This window comes from Rhinatrema bivittatum, chromosome 2, assembly GCF_901001135.1.
Source record: "Rhinatrema bivittatum chromosome 2, aRhiBiv1.1, whole genome shotgun sequence".
NCBI lineage: Eukaryota > Metazoa > Chordata > Amphibia > Gymnophiona > Rhinatrematidae > Rhinatrema > Rhinatrema bivittatum.
In genome coordinates, this window is record NC_042616.1 from 38,565,159 (window position 1) to 38,587,719 (window position 22,561).

At 45.6% G+C, this 22,561-nt stretch overlaps 2 protein-coding genes across 4 annotated transcripts in view; both read right to left on the reverse strand.

Annotated features, from left to right (window-relative positions):
* LOC115083857 (zinc finger protein 271-like) overlaps positions 1–22,561 on the reverse strand; it is a 634,158-nt gene that overhangs the window by 200,780 nt on the left and 410,817 nt on the right. The window lies entirely within an intron of this gene.
* Positions 18,945–22,561, reverse strand: part of LOC115083873 (zinc finger protein 436-like) — a 75,436-nt gene continuing 71,819 nt past the window's right edge. For both annotated transcript variants that reach the window (XM_029587925.1, XM_029587924.1), the window contains one exon: positions 18,945–20,272. In XM_029587925.1, coding sequence (XP_029443785.1) covers positions 18,978–20,272 — 1,295 coding nt within the window. In that variant the 3' untranslated portion in view covers positions 18,945–18,977. The remainder of the gene's footprint in view (positions 20,273–22,561) is intronic.

Here is a 22,561-nt window from a genome sequence, read left to right on the forward strand (position 1 = left end):
TCAAAGTCGAGTCAGTCCAGATGGGAGTTGGCATGGTAGAATTTTCAGTCTGCCACCATGTCTGGGTGGTAAGGTTGGCAGTAAGAACTCCTGTGCATGGAGAATTTCCAACAGGCACGGTATAGATGCGTGAATGTTGTCGAGAGATACATAGTCTGCCAATAACATCAGTCTGTAGTGCCCATTCATATGGATGAGATTTATGGTTATAGGTTACAGTGGTATTCAAGGTGTTAAGATCAGATTGGAATGTTTCCTTGGCTTCCCATGGCCATTGCTCTCCTGTATCTGTTCCTCCACATACAAAACAGTTCTTGACTTCGAGAGAGAGAGCTATGTTTTCTGCCAAATTGACAAACAGGTTTTTTACTTGTTGAGAAATTGTATGTTTCTTTAATTCCTCAGAGGCATGAGATATTTCATCGAAGAAGGATTGATAACCCACCACAGTAGTCTGGTGAATAATTGGACGAGGTTTGTCTTTCCGCTGGGTGATGGTAATGTAGGTCATAGGGTCTTTTCCAGTTCCGTCGATACCAAATCCCCAAGTATCTTGCCAAGGGATTCCTTCACTTCTTAGAGGCCATTGTATCGATACTGTATTACCATTTACTGCAGTTAACCGTCCTATTCCGTGGCAGCCATGGTAACCTCCACCGGTGTAATCACAAACTAGAGCCCATCCTGACAGTGTCAGGTCCCCTCCGCATGGTAGCCAACTGGATGGATTAGCTGCACGGTTGTATGGGCAGAGGTATTTGTGATTGTAGACATAGGAATTTCTCCAGGCTTGAGACCCACAGTGAAGTGCATTTGGGTGTTTATCAATGGCTTCACAGGCATCGAACGTTATTGTGACAATCGTTTCACTTCCCATAAGAACCTTAGTGGAGTTGATGTAGTACAAGATGCCTTTTCCTTCTGGGACAATACTTGATGTGTAGCTCTTTGGTAGACCTGCAGTGAGGGTGATGTTGTAGTACTTAGGAGTGGTTGGGGTATGACAGATGACTTTGCCAGTTTCTAAACATCGATGGAAGGATTGATAGCCTTGAGTAGTATTCAGGGCGCAAGCAGGTAGTGTGGCACAGGAAGTTGGTGGTTGAGATTGGTGGATGATTGTTGAGACAACTTGAAATCCAGTTTGAGTGGTAGTACGAATTAGCTTGATACATTCGGTGCAATTCTTGCTCAAGGACAGGAAAACAGAGGTAGTCGGTGTACAGAAGAGTAGTAAGTGAATGTAGAAGATGGATGCAACGTAGATCTTGGAAGTCGGAATCTGTGACACTGCTTTATGACGTAGATGGTTGCATTCATAAGTAATGGATTCTGAAAGGAAGGAGAGAAATGGACACATTAATATTCAGTTGCAGTTACTGATATCTTTTTACTCAGGACTAGCATTGGGCCTGCCTTGGGTGAATCTTAACTTGTGGTCTCCAATCCTGGAGACCTGCCAGTTGGCTGAAGCTGGTTTGAGACGTGTCCAATGAATCCATGAAGGACATCCAAAAACTTTGACAGCTGTCGGAGTAGTTAGCAATACAGTGTACGGCCCTTTCCATCGGGGCTGGAGGGAATCAGACTCATCCCAGTCTTTTATCCACACCGAATTCCCGATCTGGTATGGATGAATCGGGTTTAGCAGGACTAATGGTTCAGTGTCGCAGGTGTAATTTTGAATCGCAATAACTGTGTTATATAGTCCTTTAAGTTGGTTACTGAGAGACATTTCCCCTTGTATTTGCAGCGATTCAGGAAAAGATGGAAGAGGTGGAGGCCTTGCGTACATCATTTCATAAGGTGTTAAACCCGACTTCCGTGGGGTGCATCGGACATGTAGTAGAGCTAATGGCAGAATGTCTGGCCATTTAGTCTTTGTTTCCTGACACAATTTAGCGAGCTGATTTTTTAGTGTCCTGTTAGCTCGTTCAACTGCTCCGCTACTTTGAGGTCTCCAGGCGCAGTGCAGGTGCCATCGGATGCCCAGAATTTGACTCAGACGTCGCGTGACTTCACTGGTGAAAGCTGGTCCATTATCTGAATTTATCTGCCGTGGTAATCCGTATCGTGGTAAAATTTTATGGAGAAGCAATGTTACTACTTCCTTGGCAGTCTCAGTTCGCGTGGGTATGGCTTCGATCCATCTGGTATAAGTACAGACAGCTACCAGCATTGCTTTGTATCTTTTTGAAGCAGTCATGTGGGTGAAGTCGATTTGACAAACTTGAAACGGAGTTGTTCCTCGCAGTATATGTCCAGGGGCTGGACCAGGTCCATTTCTGGGATTGTTCCTTGCACAGGTAACACATTGATTAACAGCATATTTAGTTAGCTGAAAGAGTCTATTAATGTAGTAAGTTTTTGCCAACAGTGTTGCTAATGCATCTCGGCCGAGATGGGTTTTATTATGGGCTTCTCTGACAACAGTCCATGCCAGGGCGTCGGGTATCCATACCCTATCTTCTTGTACAATCCACCACCCATCCTGCTGATGAAATTGTTCAGTTTGTGCCCAATCATTTTCTTCCGCTGAATAAATGGGGGTTTCATTCGTGAACTGTAGAAGTGGGCAAGTGGGAGTTGAAGTATGTGGTGATTGCACACGTGCTGCTTCTTTCGCAGTCTTATCTGCCCATTGGTTTCCTTTGGCGATGGGATCAGTTCTCCCTGTATGGGCTTTACAATGCATGACAGCTACCTTCTTTGGTGCCCATACAGAGTCTAGCAATTGATGTATCTCCGATGCATTAGCTATTTGTTTCCCTTCTGCAGTTAGGAATCCTCGTTCCTTGTATAAAGCTCCATGCACTTGGATCGTAAGGAAAGCGTACTTTGAATCAGTATAAATATTTACAGTTTTTCCTTCTGCCAACTGCAGAGCCCTTGTGAGCGCAATTAGTTCAGCTTTTTGCGCTGATGTCCCTGTGGGTAGGGGTTCGGCTTCAACAATGTCGTCTTCGGAGACTACAGCATACCCAGCGACCCTGATTCCATTTATAACCTGGCTGCTTCCATCAGTGAATAAAGTCCATGCTCCTTGCCAGGGTTGGTCGCGTAAGTCGGGTCGGCTGGAATGTACTGTTGCCATAATTTCCCCACATTTATGAGAAACTGAAGTGGGGGTTGGGAGTAGAGTTGCAGGATTCAGGTTTTTACTGTCCTGTATTTGAATTTCTGGAGTTTCACATAATAACGCTTGGTACTTTACAAGACGTGAATTTGTCATCCATTTTGGTCCATGGGTCTCTAGCAGTCCTTGGATAGTATGAGGAGTTGTTACTTGTAAAATCTGTCCAAATGTTAGCTTAACAGCTTCGGGTATCAGTAGACATGCAGCAGCAATGCTTCGGAGGCATCCCGGCCATCCTTTTGACACATTGTCCATTCCTTTTGACAGATATGCAACAGGTCGTTCCCATGAGCCTAAGGTTTGAGTCAATACCCCTATGGCCATGCCTTTTTTCTCGTCGACGAATAGATGGAATGGTTTCATCACATCTGGCAATCCTAAGGCAGGTGGTTCAATTAAGGCTTCTTTTAGTTGACGTAAGCTTGCCAGTTCGTTTCCTTCCCATTGGAAGGGTTGAGATTCTGCCTCTTTACCCCGCAGCTTGTCATACAGGGGTTGGGCAATAACTGCATAGTTAGCAATCCACAGCCTACAGTATCCTGCAGCTCCAAGGAACGCCCGGAGCTCTTTCTTGCAAGTGGGTACAGGTTGATCTCTTATAGAACTGGTGCGAGAAATCCCCAGACATCGGGTTCCTCCACGTATTTGGAAGCCTAAATACTCTACTTCCAATTCACAGATTTGCGCTTTCTTTTTACTTGCACGATACCCTTTTGAGTACAACGTCTTTAGCAGCTGAAGAGTGGATACCGCACATTCGAGGTACATCTCTCGAAACAACAGAAGGTCATCCACGTATTGTATGACTGGCCCATACTTTACTTGATACATCTTTAAGTCTTTTGCCAGTTGCTCACTGAACAGCGTAGGTGAGTGCCTAAACCCTTGAGGCAACCGAGTCCATGTGTACTGCTGCTTTACTCCAATATCTGCATCTTCCCATGTGAAAGCAAAAATCTTTTGACATTCCTCCGCCACCGGGACGGAGAAGAAGGCATCTTTGAGATCAATGACACTGTACCACTTTGATGCAGGAGAGACTTGAGCCAGGATTGAATACGGATTTGGGACGAGGGCTACTAGATCTGCTACTTGACTATTCACTTTTCTTAAGTCTTGTACTGGTCGATAGTCATTTGATCCAGGCTTCTTTACTGGCAACAAAGGGGTGTTCCAAGCAGATCGGATTCGCCGGAGAATGCCCAAATCATACAATCTTTGCAGGTGTATCTGAATTCCTTGTCTGGCCATATACGGAATGAGGTATTGAGATTGATTTATCACCTGTGCATTCTGTTTCATCTCGATCCAAATAGGGGTAGCGTTGATGGCTATTCCTCCTGGGTTTTGTTCAGCCCATACTTTAGGTATACTGTCCATTAGCTGTCTGCGCTTTTCGTTGAGGACGGTGTTTTCTCCATATCGGTGCGTAGTAGTATGTTCGACTATGGGGAGATGTAATCTCCATTCTTCTTGGAGTGGACAGATGAGAGAGACTGGGTTATCAGCGAAGGATGCTCTTATTTCTCCTGTCGATTCGAATTGTAAGTTGGCTCTTAATTTACAAAGAAGGTCTCTTCCGATGAGGGGAACTGGGCATCCCGGGACGTAGAGAAACTGATGAGATACTAATTGTCCTCCCACTCGAACCTGTCGTTTCTGAAGAAAGGGAGCGATAAGTGGCTTTCCAGAGGCCCCTACAATAGAAATGTTTTTCGAAGTGGGCGTGGTAATAGCGGTAGTCATGACTGATCTTTGTGCCCCGGTATCTAACAATCCCTTAAATGTCTCAGTTCCTACTTTGATTTCTACTAAGGGATCGAATGGAAGAATTCCCTTCTCTAGTCATGCTTCACTACTGTCTTCGCCAGAGGTTTCTCCTACAGTCATCTGCCATTCAGCTTCCTTTGGTTTGGACGGAGTATATCCTTCCTGCTTCATTTGCAGGGACTCTGGGCACTCAGACTTCCAGTGTCCTTCTTGTCTACAAAATGCACATTGATTGGCTCCCAACGGCATCCTTCCACCCCTAAACAATCCTCCTCTACTTGCTCGTCCTCTGGGCGGTCCCCTCGAGGGTGACCTGCCCCTTCCTCTCGGCCCAGGATATCCCTGATAGTGCCTGGCCGAGTTTCCGAAATTCGTTTCTTCCAGCGCTGCGGCTAACAGACTAACACTTTCTCTTAACTTCCTACTTTCTTTCTTTTCTTTCTTGTCTCCGTCCGGCTCTCGGTTTACATAAACTCTGTCAGCCATGGCTTTTAACTGGCTAATAGTCATTCCCTCAAATCCTTCTGATTTCTGTAACTTCCGGCGGATATCGGGACAGGATTGTCCGACAAAGCTCATCACTATGACGGACTGACTCTTGGGGTCCTCTGGGTCGAATGGACTGTATTGCCGATATGCATCCATCAATCTCTCCAAAAAGATTCCAGGAGTCTCGTCTTTTCCTTGCACCACGTCGTGGATCTTTCCCATATTCATGACTTTCTGCTTTCCTTTCTTTAAAGCTCCGAGAAAGGCGACTTGGTATGCAGCAATGCGGGCTCGCCCTGCAGCCGTCTGGAAATCCCAGTTGGGATCGGCGACAGGGGCATGCTCTCTCACTACTTCATCTGGATTACCGTCTGACCCGGCTCCCAGCCGAGCTGCTTCTTCCATGTTTAATTGTATTTGTCGGCGTTCTTCGGTGGTAAAAAGGATGGAGGCGAGATGCCGAATGTCAGCCCAGTTAGGGTTATGGGCTGCAAAAATTCCTCGTAAAAAATCTAGCATCTGATCTGGATTATCAGCGTAAGAGGGGCCAAGCTGTTTCCAGTTAAAAAGATCGCTGGAAGTGAAAGGTATGTAAGTAAACAACTTTATAGTTTGCGTAGTATTATACTCGTTTTCTTCAGTAGGGACCACGGGAACTACGGTGGTTGTTTCTCTAATTGGTAGTTGCAAACTTGCGGCTTGGGTTTTACTGCGAGTGCCGCCTGACACGGACGACTCGCCGCCGTCTTCAACTTTTGCCGCCGCCGCTTCCGCTTCAAGCCGTACTTCGGGAATCGGCATTATTTCATGATCAACTTGGGCAGCGGCGGGAGCTGGGGGATCTGGTGGCGCATTATACGATTGAGGGCAGCTAGGGGCATAGGGTGGCGGCAGAAGATCTTCTGCGTCAGGCAGTACTGCAGGCGGCAGGGGTTTAATTTTTTTTTCTTGAGTCCGTGAATTCCCTTGCACTACAAACATGGCCGCCGCAGATGACGCATGGTCCTTTATTCCTAAGATGGCCGCCCTTCCCTTTCTTTTCCGGTTTGAGGACTTCCGGTCTCCCATTTTGTTTACTTGCGCCACCATTACGAGGGCGGCTCCCTCCACTAACTTCTTTGCCCACTTCGGAGGATTCTCGATAACTGCAATCCAAGCAGTTATGTATGGCTTATCCTCAGGGCAACCCGGATTCTCTTCTTTCTCAACTATTTTCAGGACCCTTGTGGCCGTTTGGAAATTGAAAGTTCCTTCCGGAGGCCAATTTACACACAAACCGGGCCACCTATGGGTGCATCGCTGAATCATTCCGGGCTTCGTACATTTACGTTTATCGAACACTTCACTATAGTGTTCCGTCATAACTTTTAGTGGAGTTGAATAGCCCCCTCCCATTAGGATAGAATTCACAGACAAAGGAGGGAAGGGAAGACGGATAGGTAAGGGGTCCGTATCCGTCAGACACAAAAGGGTCACAATCGCCCCGACTAGGACGCGGTCAGCCCGGCCTAGAACTGCGAGGCCATTCACTCTCTTTCACACAACAAGAAACCTATTCCCACTATCGTACGCGTTACTTCTTTTTCCTCTTTTTATGCGCGTGGCTTTCGGAATGCAATTCCTACCAAACCACCGCTTGGGGTGTGATCAAAGCCCCCTCGGTCCCCTCACGGATGGACCGGTTATTTGCTACTCTTTTAGCTATTCTTCACTTTTCCCATCATTCCCATAATACTCGCCTGCAGGGTTCTTCCGATCGTCACGAAAGCCTTCTTCCCAGATCACCAGCCCAGAGGTCTCAGAAGAATTTCTGTGGAACGGTCCCCTCAGAAACCTGATCGCTGAACTCAGCGGTGGCCACTCACCAGGTGCGTCTGGGGGATCGCTCCGCCACCAAACTACCGGACCCACTGGGGGGCTAAAATAGCGTCCCCGGTACCTCCTGGCTGGCTCGCCAAATGTAACCGTCTCTTTTTAGTCAGTAAGGAGGTCCAGACAACTGATCCGTAAAGATAGACTTTTATTGCCAGCAAGATGCAGCTAAGACAAAGGCTCAGTACAACTGCATGCCACGCCCCCTTCGGAGCAAACTTTTATGCACTTTACAACTCTTATCTTTCACACATGCGTCCTGGTTTTTGCTGAACAAACATTTCACAACTTGCTGAACAAGCATTAGCTAGCGTGGTCCTCTAGTAGGTGTAGCTTAAGATCAGACTATTGTTTCGTCATTTAATTGACGTGTTAGACATTTTACATTGGCATTCGTATTAATACAATACAAAGTATTATTCCAAAATGGAGTTACGTTACGCTAAAAATTAGTACGCCACTGCGTCACTACGCATTAAGTATCATTTGCGTTGCAAATGTTAGTATGTTCAAGATGGCTGTGCGTTTCACTGCTGGCATGATTAGTTGGAGGATGTTCAGTTGCTCGTTCGTACTTCAGGGGGGTCACGAAATTGAACCCCTTCATCTTCACCCGTCTATGTCTAAGCACTGTGTAAAAAAAAAAAAAAAATTTCTTTTTTTGGTCAGCTGCAATCCAGGACCCCTGCCCTCCTAAATCGCCGCGTTTGTCGCCGATTTCGAGTTTTGTGAGCCATTTCCTCCCCACCTCCATGCCGCAGCCATCCTGGTGTATAGCATGTGAGGAATCAGCTGCGCAGCTTTCTAGGACTGGGATTTGCTCAAGGTGCCTTCCAGAGGGATGGGCAGCTCTTTTTCAGGGTTTGCAGCAACAGCCAAGCCTCGTGGGGCTCAAAAACGTCAGGCTCCGTAGGAGCTCAGAGCTGATCCTTTCTCCCTCAGTGCACGGACGGCAGCCATCTTAAGTACATGTCTTAAGCACATGTTATGCAGCTCAGGCAAAGGCTGTGGGGGAGCGGGAACTTCCTCCAACATTGTGTGGGACCCCCTTTTAACATCCAAAGGTTTTAGGGAATCTTGTCCCCACCAATCTCTCAGTCCTTTCCCCAGCTTTTTCTCTCATCTCTGTCTTTCATGCTCAGGCCCTTCCCCACCACCATCTCTGTAGCTCTATCCCTCTTACCCAGCTCCTCATCACCAGTATCTTTTACCCAACCCAATCACTCCCCATCAGTTTCTCTCCCTCTCCCTTTCCATCAGCATCTCCTCATATGTCTATCACAACCAGATTTTCTTGTCTCTTTCCACCAACTCTTCTCTACAAGTCTCTCCCTCCTTGCTCCTACTTCACTAGTCTCATTCTTTTTTTTTTTTTAACTGTATTCATTAATATTTCAGGGTAATATAACATATCAACCACTACCACCAACAACAATCACTTTATGTTACCCCTTTTTCTCCCCCCCCCCTTTCCCAATGTCCATGGAGAGACACAAAGTGGTGAAGAGCTAAAGTGGTCCAATGACTAGGGTTGGTTAAGGTGTGGTTGAAACATCCTCAGTGACTGCTTCTGAGCGGCGGGCAGGGTGTTTGCATCCCCTTTCTCTGATCTTTAAAGCTGGTGCTGGGCGCCATGGGTCCAGGTAAGCTGTAAAGGCAGCCCAAATTAGAGAGGTGCTTACAAACTTCTTTGGCATATCTTTCGTAAGGAGGGCATGCTCCATGGAGCAAAGTTGTACCATTCTTTTAAACCAATGGTCATGGCTGGGGCAATGTGAATGTAGCCAATTTGCCAGGATGATTCGTTTCCCCACGAGGCCAGCCTTCATGACAAATAGTTTCTCTGGGGTAGATAAGTGTAATTGGGCCGGGGTGTCTAACCCAAAGAGCCAGAGGTTAGGGTTTAGTGGCAAGGAATTTTTTCAAAAAAGTAGAGCAGGCAGTATGCACTTGCCTCCAAAATTGGGAAATTATCACATAGTCCCAAAAACAGTGGAAATACTTGCCGTCCTCGCTTGCACATTTAGGGCATTGAGAGGACTCCGTGAGTTTCATTTGTTTGGCCCGTATGGGTGTGATATAGCTTTGCCAAAGAAATTTGTAATGCGTTTCACGCAATATAACATTCTCTGATACAACAGGCAAGACTTTGAAGCATTCCTTGAATTCAGTAAATGTAAGCGAAAAATGGGCCCAAGTTGTCCATTTTGCATAGATAACGTCTAAGATTTGTGGTTCCGCCAGGTCCATAATCTCTTTGTAATAATAGGAAATGGTAGGTTTCTTAGGCTTCCCCACTTGTACAATGTCCCTCAGCTTTTGAACTTCTGGAGTCTCAGCGAGAAGAGGTCTCATGAACCCTATAAAGTGTGTGACCTGCTAATATGCATAGATGTCAGAGTCTGGTAGCATAGTTAAAAGGGAATAAGATCCCAGACACCCTGTCATATAAGTCCAAAATAAAGGTGATCCCCAATTTTTCCCAACGATGGAAAACACCCATCCTCTCTTCCTGGGGTGAACAAATTGTGTCTGGCAATGGTAATGAACGAAGTTAAGCTGTTCGGTACATGCCCTATTTTACAGAACATTTTCCAAGCTTGCTGACATGTATGAAGCAATCCTGTGTTTTGATGTGTGGGGGAAGTATGTGGGTGTCAAGCTGTAATAGGGAATTTAGGGACGTCACTCCATACCATTCTAGTAGGTATTTATGTGGGGAAATCGTTGCCGTGGAAAAAAGCCAATCTTTTACATATCGTATATTGCATGCTAAGTTGTACACTAGTAGATCTGGGCAACTCAGGCCTCCCCTTTCCGGGGGTTAGTGAGGATTTTGTAAGAATAACCGGGCTTTCTTTCCATGCCACAAGAACGAACGAAGGGCCTGACGTATTGTGTTGTGGTCTCTTTTTGTGATCCAGAGAGGTGCCATCTGAAGAAGATATAACCACTTACGGAGTAGGATCATCTTAAAGAGTTGTATACGTCCGAACAATGATAGGGGAAGTGGCGTCCACCCTCGCAAGGTGGTCAACGTTTGAGTCAAAAGCCAAAAAGGGAGCCAAAAGTGGTCCCCTGCCAAGAGGCTTGTAGTTTCCCCATAATATCTATGACTTCAGATTTTTCCCGATTGATCCTAAGCCCTGCAAAAAGGCCAAAGTTTTGCTGGATGTCCAGCACTACTTGCAGCGATCGTTGTGGTTGGGTGATGAACACCAATAAATCATCGGCGAAGGTAGCTATTTTGAAAATATGATTTAGGTCACCAAAGCCTTTCACCTCTCTGAATTCATCAATTTTTCACAATAGGGGGTCAATCGACAGTATGTACAACAAGGGGGACAATGGACACCCTTGGCGGCCACCCCTCTGGATCCTGACCTCGCCTGATAAACAACCATTAACTAGGATGCGCGAGGTTGGGTTATCATATAGTAGTGAAATGTATTGAAGAAAATTGCCTCGGAGGCCAAATCTTTGCAAGACCGAAAAGAGGTAAGGCCACGCTACTCAGTCAAATGCCTTCTCCGAGTCGAACCCAATAGCCAAAGCTGGGATGTCTTGAGTTTGGCAAATAGTCATGGCGGTGAGTAGTTTAATAATATTCGCCTGAGGCTTATGTAGCCAAGAAAACCCGCTTGGTATGGAGAGATCAAGTTTGGCAGGAGTACATTCAGTTATTCAGCAAGGACCTTTGCTAAAATCTTTTGATCACAGTTACGCAGCGATATGGGTCTGTAAGATGAGGAGTTTGACAGATCCTTTCCCGGCTTATGGAGAACGATAATGTGTGCCTCCTTGAAAGGGGCTGGAAAGTGTTGTTGTATTAGTCCCTCCATGAAATACTTTGTCAGTGGTGTCCTGATGTACTGGAGTAGTATTTTATAAAAAGCATATGAAAACCCATCGGGGCCAGGGGATTTGCCGGTTTGAGTGGCCGAGACGACCTGTGAGACCTGATAGGTCTGGATGGGCCGGTTCAAAAAGTCAAGTTGCAAGGCCGAAAGAGTGGGGAGATTTAGATCCCGGAAGAAAAACTCCTCCTCCGCATGACCCCCCAAGGAGTCAGGGATATATAGAGTGTTGTAAAATTGTCAAAAAACCTTGCTTATCAGCTCTGCTCCTGCCTCCATGGTCCTGGTCCTGCTCCTGTTCCCTCTTCAGCTTGCTTCCCTGGTTTGACTTCGGCTTGGCTTCCGGTTCTCTCTCTGTCTGCTGCCCGTTCTGACCCTTGGCTCGTCCTTCAACTTCGCTAGTCTTCAGTCTGCCCCGACATCTGGCCTGGATTTCTTCATCTCGCACCGCTGCCGCCTGCCACGACCTCTGGACCGTCTCCATCTCTCCCACACTTCTGCCTGCCTCGACCCGGACTGTTCTTTGGATTCTTCGTTGCCAGGAGACCCTCGCCTAAGTCCTGCTGGCTCCAGCACCCAAGGGCTCAACCTGCGGGGAACGAGGACTGGTATAAGTGAAGGTCCTGCCCGGTCTCCTGGTCCTGTACTGCCTGCCGACTACGAGTCCCGCTGTAGGCCTTCCTCCAGCGGATCCTTCCAGCACTCTAGCCAAGGGTCCACATTCATAACAGTTTGCCAAGTCCATGGACCCGGCGGACATCTCGGGCCTTCAGGCTATTCCAGGCATGGCCCAGCACTTGCAACAGCAACATCACTGCCTAGACGTCTTGGTGGCTACCGTGGAGAGGTTAATCAACCACCTGGACGCTACCCCTGCTGCAGCAACTTTGCCCCTAGCTCCTGTTCCTGCTCCAGGACCTGCTGCATCACTACACCTCCCTGCGCCGCCACACTACACTGGGGATCTGAAGCAGTGCCGTGGCTTCCTGAACCACTGTTTTATGCGGTTTGCCCTACAGCCTGCGCAGTTCCCGTCGGAGCAGATCAAGACAACATACATATTGTCCCTGTTGGATGGTCGAGCCCTAGCCTGGGCTTCACCACTAAGGGAACGGAGCGACACTTGACCTCTCCGGCGGAAGCTGGCTTCTTTTTTGTCACAAAAAAGAATGGCTCTCTCAGACCCTGCATAGATTATCATGGTGTCAACGCCATCACCTGCCAGGACGGATATCCCCTACCACTCATCCTGGAGCTCTTAGACTGCCTACAAGGGGTTAAGGTCTTTACCAAGCTTGATCTCCGTGGTGCCTACAACCTGGTAATAATCTGCCCAGGTGACGAGTGGAAAACCGCTTTCAATATTCGAGATGGGCATTACGAGTATCTTGTCATGCCCTTCGGGTTATGTAATACCCCAGTGGTTTTTCAAAACCTGATGAATGAGGTCCTACGTGATATGCTGCACTCCTCGGTAATCGTTTATCTAGATGACGTGCTTGTATACTCCAAAGTCCTCACTACTCATTGACAGCAAGTGAAGCAAGTATTACAGCGACTTCGAGACAACCGCTTGTTTGCCAAGCTGGAGAAATGTTTATTTGAACAAGAATCTCTACATAGATCGTATCCTCTACAGGATTCCACATGGACCCCAAGAACGTATCGGCTATCAAAGACTGGCCCCGTCCAGTCGGGATCAAGGCTCTACAGCGCTTCCTCGGATTCGCAAACTTCTACCGGCATTTCATTCCCCACAACTCGCAAAAGGTGGCTCCACTCGCTGCCCTCACAAAGAAGGGAGTGAATGCCAAAGATTGGCCACCAGCGGCAGTTCAAGCTTTTGAAGAATTGAAACAAGCTTTCCTCTTAGACGCCTGCCTACATCACCTGGACCCTCAACGCCCTTTCGTTGTGGAAGTGGACGCATCAGACCAGGCTGTGGGAGCTGTCCTCAGCCAAGTGTCCAGCAAAGGCAAATTACTTCCTTGTTCATACTTCTCCCAGAGGTTCTCGGCTGCTGAGAAGAATTACAGCATAGGTGATAAGGAATTCTTAGCCATAAAATTAGCTTTTGAAGAGTGGCATCAGTGGTTGGAGGGAGCCCAACATCCAATTGTAGTATATACGGACCACAAAAATTTGGAATTCCTATGTCGAGCCCAACGCCTGAATCCCAGACAAGCCTGTTGGGGGTCCTTGTTTTTTAACCATTTTAATTTCTCTCTACGTTACCAGCCAGCATCTAGGAATCTTCGTGCGGACGCACTCTCCCGCACTACCGAGACAGAGGACACACCCACTTCTCCTCAGTACATCTTAGATCCGGCTAAGGTCATCATTGCCGCCTCTGAAGTGGTTCCCACTGGCAAGACAGTTGTGCCCCTCCGTCTACGAAAGGAAGTCCTCTCCTGGGCACATGACTCCCTAACGGCGGGACATCCGGGTGAGGCCCGAACCTTAGAGCTTTTAACATGATACTACTGGTGGCCACACATCAAGCGTGATGTCCAAGCATACAGTAGCTCCTGCCCCACCTGCGCTAGGCAAAAGCTCTTGCAGGATCGTCCCTGGGGCCTTATGCAACTTCTTCCCACACCTGCAGAATCGTGGACGCACCTCTCTACAGATCTTCCCCCGTCCGAGGGGAAACAAGTCATCTGGGTCACTGTAGACAGGGTTTCTAAGATGGCTCACTTTGTGCCACTCTCTTAACTTCCTACTGCACCAGAGTTGCGCAGCTCTTTACCCAGCACATTTTCTGCGCACATGGACTACCACTACACATCGCCTCAGATCAAGGCTCGCAATTTACAGCTAAATACTGGAAAGCACTTTGTAAAAGGTTTGGGGTTTGCTTGGACTTCACGTCTGCTTTCCATCCGCAAAGCAATGGGCAAGCAGAACGGACTAATCGTTCTCTGAAGGCTTTCCTCTGTTCCTTCGTGGGGGACAAGCAAGACGACTGGGTACCCCTACTACCATGGGCAGAGTTCTCTTACAACCACCACGTTCACTCTGCAACTAGAGCTTTGCCCTTCCAACTTGTCTATGGTAAACAGCTCAAACCTCCCTTGCCGTTCCCTCTAATAGTACCTTTGCCTGTGGCCCAACTCACAGCCCAGCAGCTTTACTCTCTCTGGAATCCACGCAAACTAAATTGCAGCAAACTAAATTGCAGCCATCGCGAAAAGGAACACTGACAAACATCGTCGTGCAGCTCCTATTTTCAGCCCTGGAGATAGGGTATGGGTAAGCACCAGGCATATTCGTCTCCGAATTTCCTCCATGCGCCTGGCACCTAAATACATTGGTCCCTTTGTGGTCACAGAACGAGTGGGTGCTATCTCCTACTGCCTACGTCTTCCGCCTACTTTGAGGATAAACAATGTATTCCACGTTTCCTTACTTAAGCCATTGATACTTTCAACTTTTCACCGCAGACCACCCAAACCTACCAAGACAGTAGCAGAGGAAGAGACCATATACCAAGTAGGTGATGTTTTGGATGTGCAGTTCTACCATCGGAGATGGGAGTATCTAATTTCATGGGAGGGATGTGGTCCGGAGGAGAACATGTGGAAGCCTGCCTCCAACATCTTGGACAAAACTCTTCTCCGTCAATTCCATCAGGACCATCCGGGTAAACCAAGACCCCCAGGGAGGGGCGTAAGAGGGGGAGTACTGTTGTGAACCCTGGCCGCAGGCGCCCACGGCCGGGTTCCCTCCTTACCTGCTGCACCTCTCTGGTCCCCGGCGGCATTCTCCGTGTGGCTCTGGGCCGCGGCTGGGCCTTCCTGTGGCATTCTCCCCACGAGGGAGATGCCGCCGACCTCCTCCTCCAAACCCTGCCCCTTAGGCGTGTGCAACGGGCTGAGATTTAAAGGGACCATGGCGGGAAACCTTGGCCCGGCCCCCGAAGATGACGTCAGATGCCCGGGGTATTTAAACCCAGCTTGGATCTCTGTTCCCTGCCTTGGCAACAGGTCGACTCGCTGAGTGTCTAGTTGCTGCGTTCTTCAGTTCCTGTGTTCCTTTGCCTGCCTCCGTGTTCCTGTTCCAGCTCCGCTCCTGCCTCTGTGTTCCTGCCTTGCTCCGCTCCCGAGTTCCTGGTCCTGCTCCTGTTCCCTCTTCGGCTTGCTTCCCTGGTTTGACTTCGGCTTGGCTTGGCTCTCTCTGTCTGCTGCCCGTCCTGACCCTTGGCTCATCCTTAAACTTCACTAGTCTTCAGCCTGCCTCAATATCTGGCCTGGATCTCCGTCTCCCACCGCTGCCGCGACCTCTGGTCCATCTTCATCTCTCCCACACGTCTTCCTGCCTTGACCTGGACTGTTCTTTGGATTCTTCGTTGCCAGGAGACCCTCGCCTAAGTTCTGCCGGCCCCAGCACCCAAGGGCTCAACCTGCGGGGAACGAGGGCTGGTGTAGGTGAAGGTCCTGCCCGGTCTCCTGATCCTGTACCACCTGCCGGCTACGAGTCCCGCTGTCGGCCTTCCTCCAGCGGATCCTTCCAGCACTGTAGCTGGTCCACGTTCATAACAAAGACACGTCATAACAAACCATGTGCTTCTGAGTGACTGTCAACTTTCCTCCCATCATCTAGTTTAAAGCTGCACTATCTCCTTTTTAAAAGTTAGTGCCAGCAGCCTGGTAGAGCCCATCCTTTTGGAAATGGCCCCCCCTTCTCCAAAATGATGCCCAGTTCCTAACAAACCTGAAACCCTCGTCTGTGTACCATTGTCTCATCCATGCACTGAAACTCTGGAGCTCTGCCTGCCTCTAGGGTCCTGCATGTGGAAAAGGGAGCATTTCAGAGAATGCTACCCTGGAGGTTCTGGATTTCAGCTTTCTACCTAAGAACCTAAATTTGGCTTCTAGAACCTTCCTCCTGCACTTTTCTATGTCTTTGATACCCACACGTACCAAGACAGCCGGCTCCTCCCCTGCACTATCTAAAATCCTATCTATGTGACGCATGAGTTCCAACACCTTTGCACCAGGCAGGCAAGTTACCAAACGATCCTCACGTCCACCAGCCACCCAAGTATCTCTCTTCCAAATAATCAAATCACCAACTACAATGGTCATCCTAACCCTTCCCTCCTGGTATCTTTAGTACAAGAGGACACCACATCACCTTAAGGACAGGTCCTAGTCACAAGATTTCCTGCCTCACCAAGGTAATGCTCTCCTTCCAGGTGACCTTTATCCTCCAAGATAGCACAGGGGCTGCCAGATTGGGGGTGAGACTCCTCTACTATATCCCTAAAGGCCTTCTCTATATTCCTCATTGTCTGCCTTAGCTCCTCCATGACTGCAACTCATTCTCTGAGGATTAGGAGCTCTTTGCCCCTAGAGCACACATATGACCTCTCACCAGCTGGGAGATAATCATACACGTGGCACGCAGCGGAAAAGACTGAAAAGCCTCCCTCTTGCTGCTGGACTACTTTCTGCATCTTAATTTTGTTGATTTATTGAGTTAAAATTTCTCTGATAGTAGGGATGTAAAGCTAATCTAAAGTACTTTTAGTCTATTGATTTATATTTATCTGACAATGACCCTCACCACACTTATTTAATGTACTTATATCTACCTAGTTATGCACCTTATTGACTTGTTTTGAATTCATTTCTTCTGTAAAACAATCTGTAGTAAATTTAGAGTAAGCAGCTTTCAGGCAGGTGTTTCCGATCCTTTTCTGCTGCAAGGGATGCAGAGCCTCTGGAAGCCGAGCAGTGGAACCTGAAGTCTGGATTGCTCACAGTGACTTCTGGAGTCCTCTTCCAGGGGCTGCTGGGTAACGTATGCAGATGAGCCTTCCAGTCCTCAAGTTCTTTTATGTGGCAGTCCTTTGTCAGAGAGATGTATTTAATTTTACTTAGTTATCCTCTAAGGAAAATTGCTTTTGCACGCTTACGTAGATAAAATGTCCTGTTGATGTCATCTGAGAAACTCTTCCTTAGAGTTGTTCTGCTAAATGACATCACAGGAGCTGAATTGTTTCAAGTCATCTTCAAATAGTAGGAAAGATGTCATCAGTTGGAGATTAGTAGCTATAGGATTCAGGCTAATTCTATTATCCAGGAAGTTAATAAGAGTACTCAGTGCATTTAATGTATTTCAAAACGAGCAGTGACAGGGAATCTCCCTGAAATATTCTTTACTGGTTCTTGATGTTAGGAATGACAAATTCATAATCCAATGGAATGTAGTTTGCCACATTTTCAAGGTGAACTTGACACACTCAATCAATCACTTTGTACATTTCAAGGCAATTTATTATCCAAAAGCATGAGATAATATAAAAAAGATTTCTAGTCAATTCATGATATAAGGTTTCAAAGTCTCATACAGCTGGCCATAGTGGCTTTATTCAGCATCAATTGGACTTTGGCTTCATATATTACTCTTTGTTGCCCTTATGTTCTATTGCCAAGGTGTTATGAGAGTCACTATGAACATAAATTCTATCCATACCTATTGCATATTAACTATGTGGGTCATTTCATGCTGTTGAAGGTTGCCTTTCTGAATAAAGCACTTATCACATTCAGAACATTTAAAAGGTTTTTCTCCAGTGTGTATTCTTTCATGGTTTCTCAAGTTGCTTACCTGTCTGAAGCATTTATCACATTCAGAACACTGAAATGGTTTCTCTCCTGTATGTATTCTTTCATGATTTCTTAGATTGCATCTCTGTCCAAATGATTTGTCACAATAATAACACTTAAATGCTTTCTCTCCAGTGTGTATTGTTTTTTGTTTTCTTAGGTCAGATTTATCACTGAATCTTTTATCACTTTCTGAACATTGAAAGAGGTTATTTCTTAAATGGGTCATTTCATGGAGATGCAGCGTACGTCTCCTATTGAATCTCTTGTTGCATGCAGAACAAGGAAATGGTTTCTCTCCTCTGTGGCTCATTTCATGTAGTCTTAGGAGACCTTTCTGAAGGAAAGATTTATCACATTCGCAACATGTAAATGGTTTTTCCCCACTGTGTATTCTTATATGGTCTCTCAGTTTGCTTTGCTGACGGAAACATTTATCACAATCAGAACATCGAAATGGTTTTTCCCCAGTGTGGATTCTTACATGGTTTCTCAATTTGTTTCTCTGTCTAAAACATTTTTCGCATTCAGAACATTTGAATGGTTTCTCACCAGTGTGGATTCTTTCATGGGTCCTCAGGTTACTTAACTGCCCAAAACATTTTTCACATTGAGAACATTTAAATGGTTTCTCCCCATTGTGGATTTTTTGGTGGTTTCTCAGGTCACTTCTCTGTCTGAAGCACTTATTACATTCAGAACATATAAATGGTTTCTCCCCAGTGTGAATTGTTAGATGGTTTTGCAAGTTGCTTCTCTGTCTGAAGCATTTCTCACATTCAGAACATTTAAATGGTTTAACACCAGTGTGGATTGTTTCATGCTTTCTTAGATTGGATCGACAACTGAATCTTTCATGACAATCTGAACAATGAAATAATTTCTTTCGCACATGAGTATTTTTATGGAGATGCAGGTGGGCTCTTCTATTAAAACTTTTGTTACATTCAGAACACTGAAATGGTTTCTCCCTATTGTGTGTCAATTCATGTTGTCTTAGATTGCCCTTATGACTGAAAGCCTTATTACATTCAGAACACTTAAAAAGTTTTTCATCCATGTGTATTCTGTCATGGTCACTTAGTTTCTTGAAACCTTTATCACAGTCAGAACATTTAAATGGTTTAGTTCCTGTGTGTTTCATTTCATTTTTTCTCATGTTTCCTCTAAGATGGAATAATTTATCACATTCAGAACATTTCAATACTCTCTCTCCAAGGTATGTATTTTCATGTTTTCTTAAATTTTCTGACTAAAACATTTATCGCATTCAGCACATTTAAATGGTTTCTCACCTGTGTGTATTCTTTCATGTTTTCTTAGGTTGGCTCTCTGGCTGAAACTTTTATCACATTCAGAACATTTAAAAGGCTTTTCTCCACTATGAATTCGTTCATGTTTTCTGAGATCGAATGTTTGACTGAAGCTTTTATTACATTTCAAACATCTATATGGTTTTTCTCCTGTGTGCATTCTTTCATGGTTTCTCAGGTTGCTTTTCTGCACAAAACATTTATCGCATTCAGAACATTTAAATGGTTTCTCTCCTGTATGGGTTCTTTCGTGCCTTTTTAAGATGGACTCTTGACTGAATCTTTTATCACATTCTGAACATTGATATGGTTTCTCCCTCCCATGGGTCATTTCATGGAGATGCAGGTGCACTCTCCTATTGAAACATTTGTTACAGTCAGCACACTGAAAAGGTTTTTCTTTTCTGTGTGTTAGTTCATGCTGTCTTAGGTGTCCCTTCTGAATGAAAGACTTAGCACACTCACAGCATTTAAATTTTCTCTCTCCCAAATATATTCTTTCATGGTTTCTCAGGTTGCCTTTCTGTTTGAAACATTTATCACATTTTGAACATTTAAATGGTTTCTGTGCTTTGTGAAACTTGCTATGAACAGTAAGCTGTGCTTTATAAGTAAAATATTGTTCAGGGTTCTGTTCTGTCAGTTTTGACTGCCTCATGAATATTTCCTCACACGCAGAACACTGAAAGGGTCGTCTCCCTGCGTGAATGCTTACAAGCCTATCTAGCTCAGCACTACATGAAAAACATTTTTCACACTGAGAAAATGTCACAGGTTTCGTTTGCATGTAAACTTTTCTATGTACTGTTTGCGTGGGGGTTCTTTTCTCCCTTTGATATTGTAGGATACATGTACAATTTGACCTGTGAGTAAACTTGTTCCTACTTCCAATCTTTTCTTGGTGCCCAATAATATGTGCGTTTGTGGCAAAGTACTCCACAATATCAGCACGTTTAAATGGTTTCTCTCCTTCACTGAGTTTCTGAGTTTGTACAAGATTTGGGCAGTGGCTATAATTTCTCTCTTGTTCTGTCCATGGGCTTGATCTTTCTCCTTGTTGGGCTTTTTCTTTAACACTTAGTGGTGTTAGTCTACTGCTACTTCCTTCACAGGCAGCTGAAGGATCTGGGCTGTCTCTGGCAGGGTCTGTGTGTGTCCATTCTTCCTGCTGCTGACCATGACACATTCTCTGCCTCTCACTATTGCTCCTCAGTCCATCATCTATTGGATAAAAAGGGGAGAATGAACATTAAGTTTACAGTTATGGAGAAGGGCAACTTATAGGGAAATATCCCCAGAGGATTATTTGAAGACCTTTGCTTGGCTAAGGCTCCATATGACACAGAACAGGAAGCAGGTGTTATTTGCAAACAGCCAGCGGTAGGCACATGAGCCACATGAACCAAGGGAAACAATAAACATACCATGTCTGATCTCATCCTCACCTCTAGTGCCTGCAGTTCTTCCTTTCACTCTAATTAAACGCCTGCAGTTGCTACAAACTCTGCCGCTAGATCCTTAACAAATTGTAGAAAATTTGCAATAGATAATGGAGATCCATTTGGGTTTCTGTACCTCCAACAGATGCCGGAAGTATTCTATATCTGCAATTTCTCTACATTGCCTCTTCCAATAGTTCACATTGGGATGGAATTTCCAAAATGTGGTTATCGCAAATTTGGCCACCATTAGTTGAAACACTTAACGGTTTGGGGTTTTTTTTAGAAATCAACGACCTGTCCTATCTGCGGAGTCATATGTATCTTCTTTCCTATGATATCTGATGTTTCTTGTGTTATATCTACCCAGAAGCATTTCACCTCAGGATAGTTCCACCACATATGTAAGTAAGTACCTGTTTCCCTGCACTCTCACCAACATCCTGGATTAACCATTGGAAATAATTTGGAAAAGTACACCGGAGTATGATAAGTCCTATGCAAAAGCTTTATCATCTATTCCACCCTCCTCTTACAAATGGAGATATGATGTACAAATTACTATATTGCCCAATCACCCTCAATCAATACCAGACTTAACTCAGTATTCCATTTATATATTACAGACTTGGGCGTTGTCTTATCATATTTTGCAGTCAAGATATCTCAGTATATTACAGAAACTCCCTTGGTAGAGGACCTTTCTCACATAGGAACTCTTATATCCCATTCAACTGCTGCAGGGGATTCTGAATATCTATAATGGCACCTAGCGCCTTTCTCAGTTGTAGGTATGACCCAAATGACTCATTAGTCAATTCAAACTCTTGTTGAAGGTCTTTACATTCTCGGAAATGCCCATCTTCCCACAGTTTATCTATAACCTGCAAACCCTTATCGCTCCAATCTAAAAACATCAGTTCCAAAAGTACACCCTGCTATACCTGTGTTCTTGTATAGAGGTGCAAGTGGAGACAAACACTCAGAAAACTTGCCTACAAATCTACAAACTTGATGCCACACCATTAAGGTGTCAGCTAGAATAGACTCAACCTACCTATGACTCTTCCAACAAGGGAAAAGGAAGGCAGACAAGCTAGCATGGCCAGCTCTACGCTATCAGCCTGCTCTTGCTTGAAAAGCGGCCAATAATCATTATTTCTAAGGAACCAAGTTTTTAGACATAAGATTCAGGCTGCCCAGTAATATATTTATTTATTTAACGTTTTTATATACCGAGGTTCTGGTAACAATGTTACTAATCACTTCGGTTTACATAGAACATAGAACAGATTTAACATGTTTGTCTTACAGAGAACAAGGAGGAGCGAGGAACTGGGATAAAGTATTAACTTAGATTAAATAACCTATGACATTAAGAAAAACATCATTATAAAATGAAATTTAACATATTAGCGATTGGGATCAATCATGTAACAAGCGGTCGATCGAAAGAGTTCTATGATTATTAAGCAGTTGGTCGAACATTTGAGTTGGCCATGGAGGGAGAATGATTGGTAGAGTCCAGCTCAGGAAGATTTGAAGATTTTTCAAAGCATACTCCCTTGCTGCTTCACCAACTACAACCAACGCAGCTGGATCCTCGCTGGATTATTTCGCCAGATAAACTTAGCCATAATACTACGTAGCTCCACAAAGACATTAGCTGAGACATTACATGGCAGGTACTGAAAAAGGTGCAGCATTTTAGATAATATATTCATTTTCAGTAGATTAGAACGGTCTGATCAAGTACTGTAATAGCCAATTTGTCCCAATTCTCTATAACCCTCTTACGGGTCGATACAGTAAGGCCGCGTTAGAAAGAGTGCGGCAGTGCCGGGCGCACCCTCGTTTGCCCCACGCACTGTTCTGATCACATACCGCTCGACACTATTTAAATTGCTTGCAAATGCAAGCCGCGTATGCAAAGTGTTAGGGGAAGCATTAGGCCCGCTTAATACAGCACTTAATACAGCGCCTATACAGTATCCTGGGTGCGCTGGTACCTGTCATTTCAAATGACATTTGAAATGACAGGCACCAGGAAGTGGATCCCAACTTTAACCCA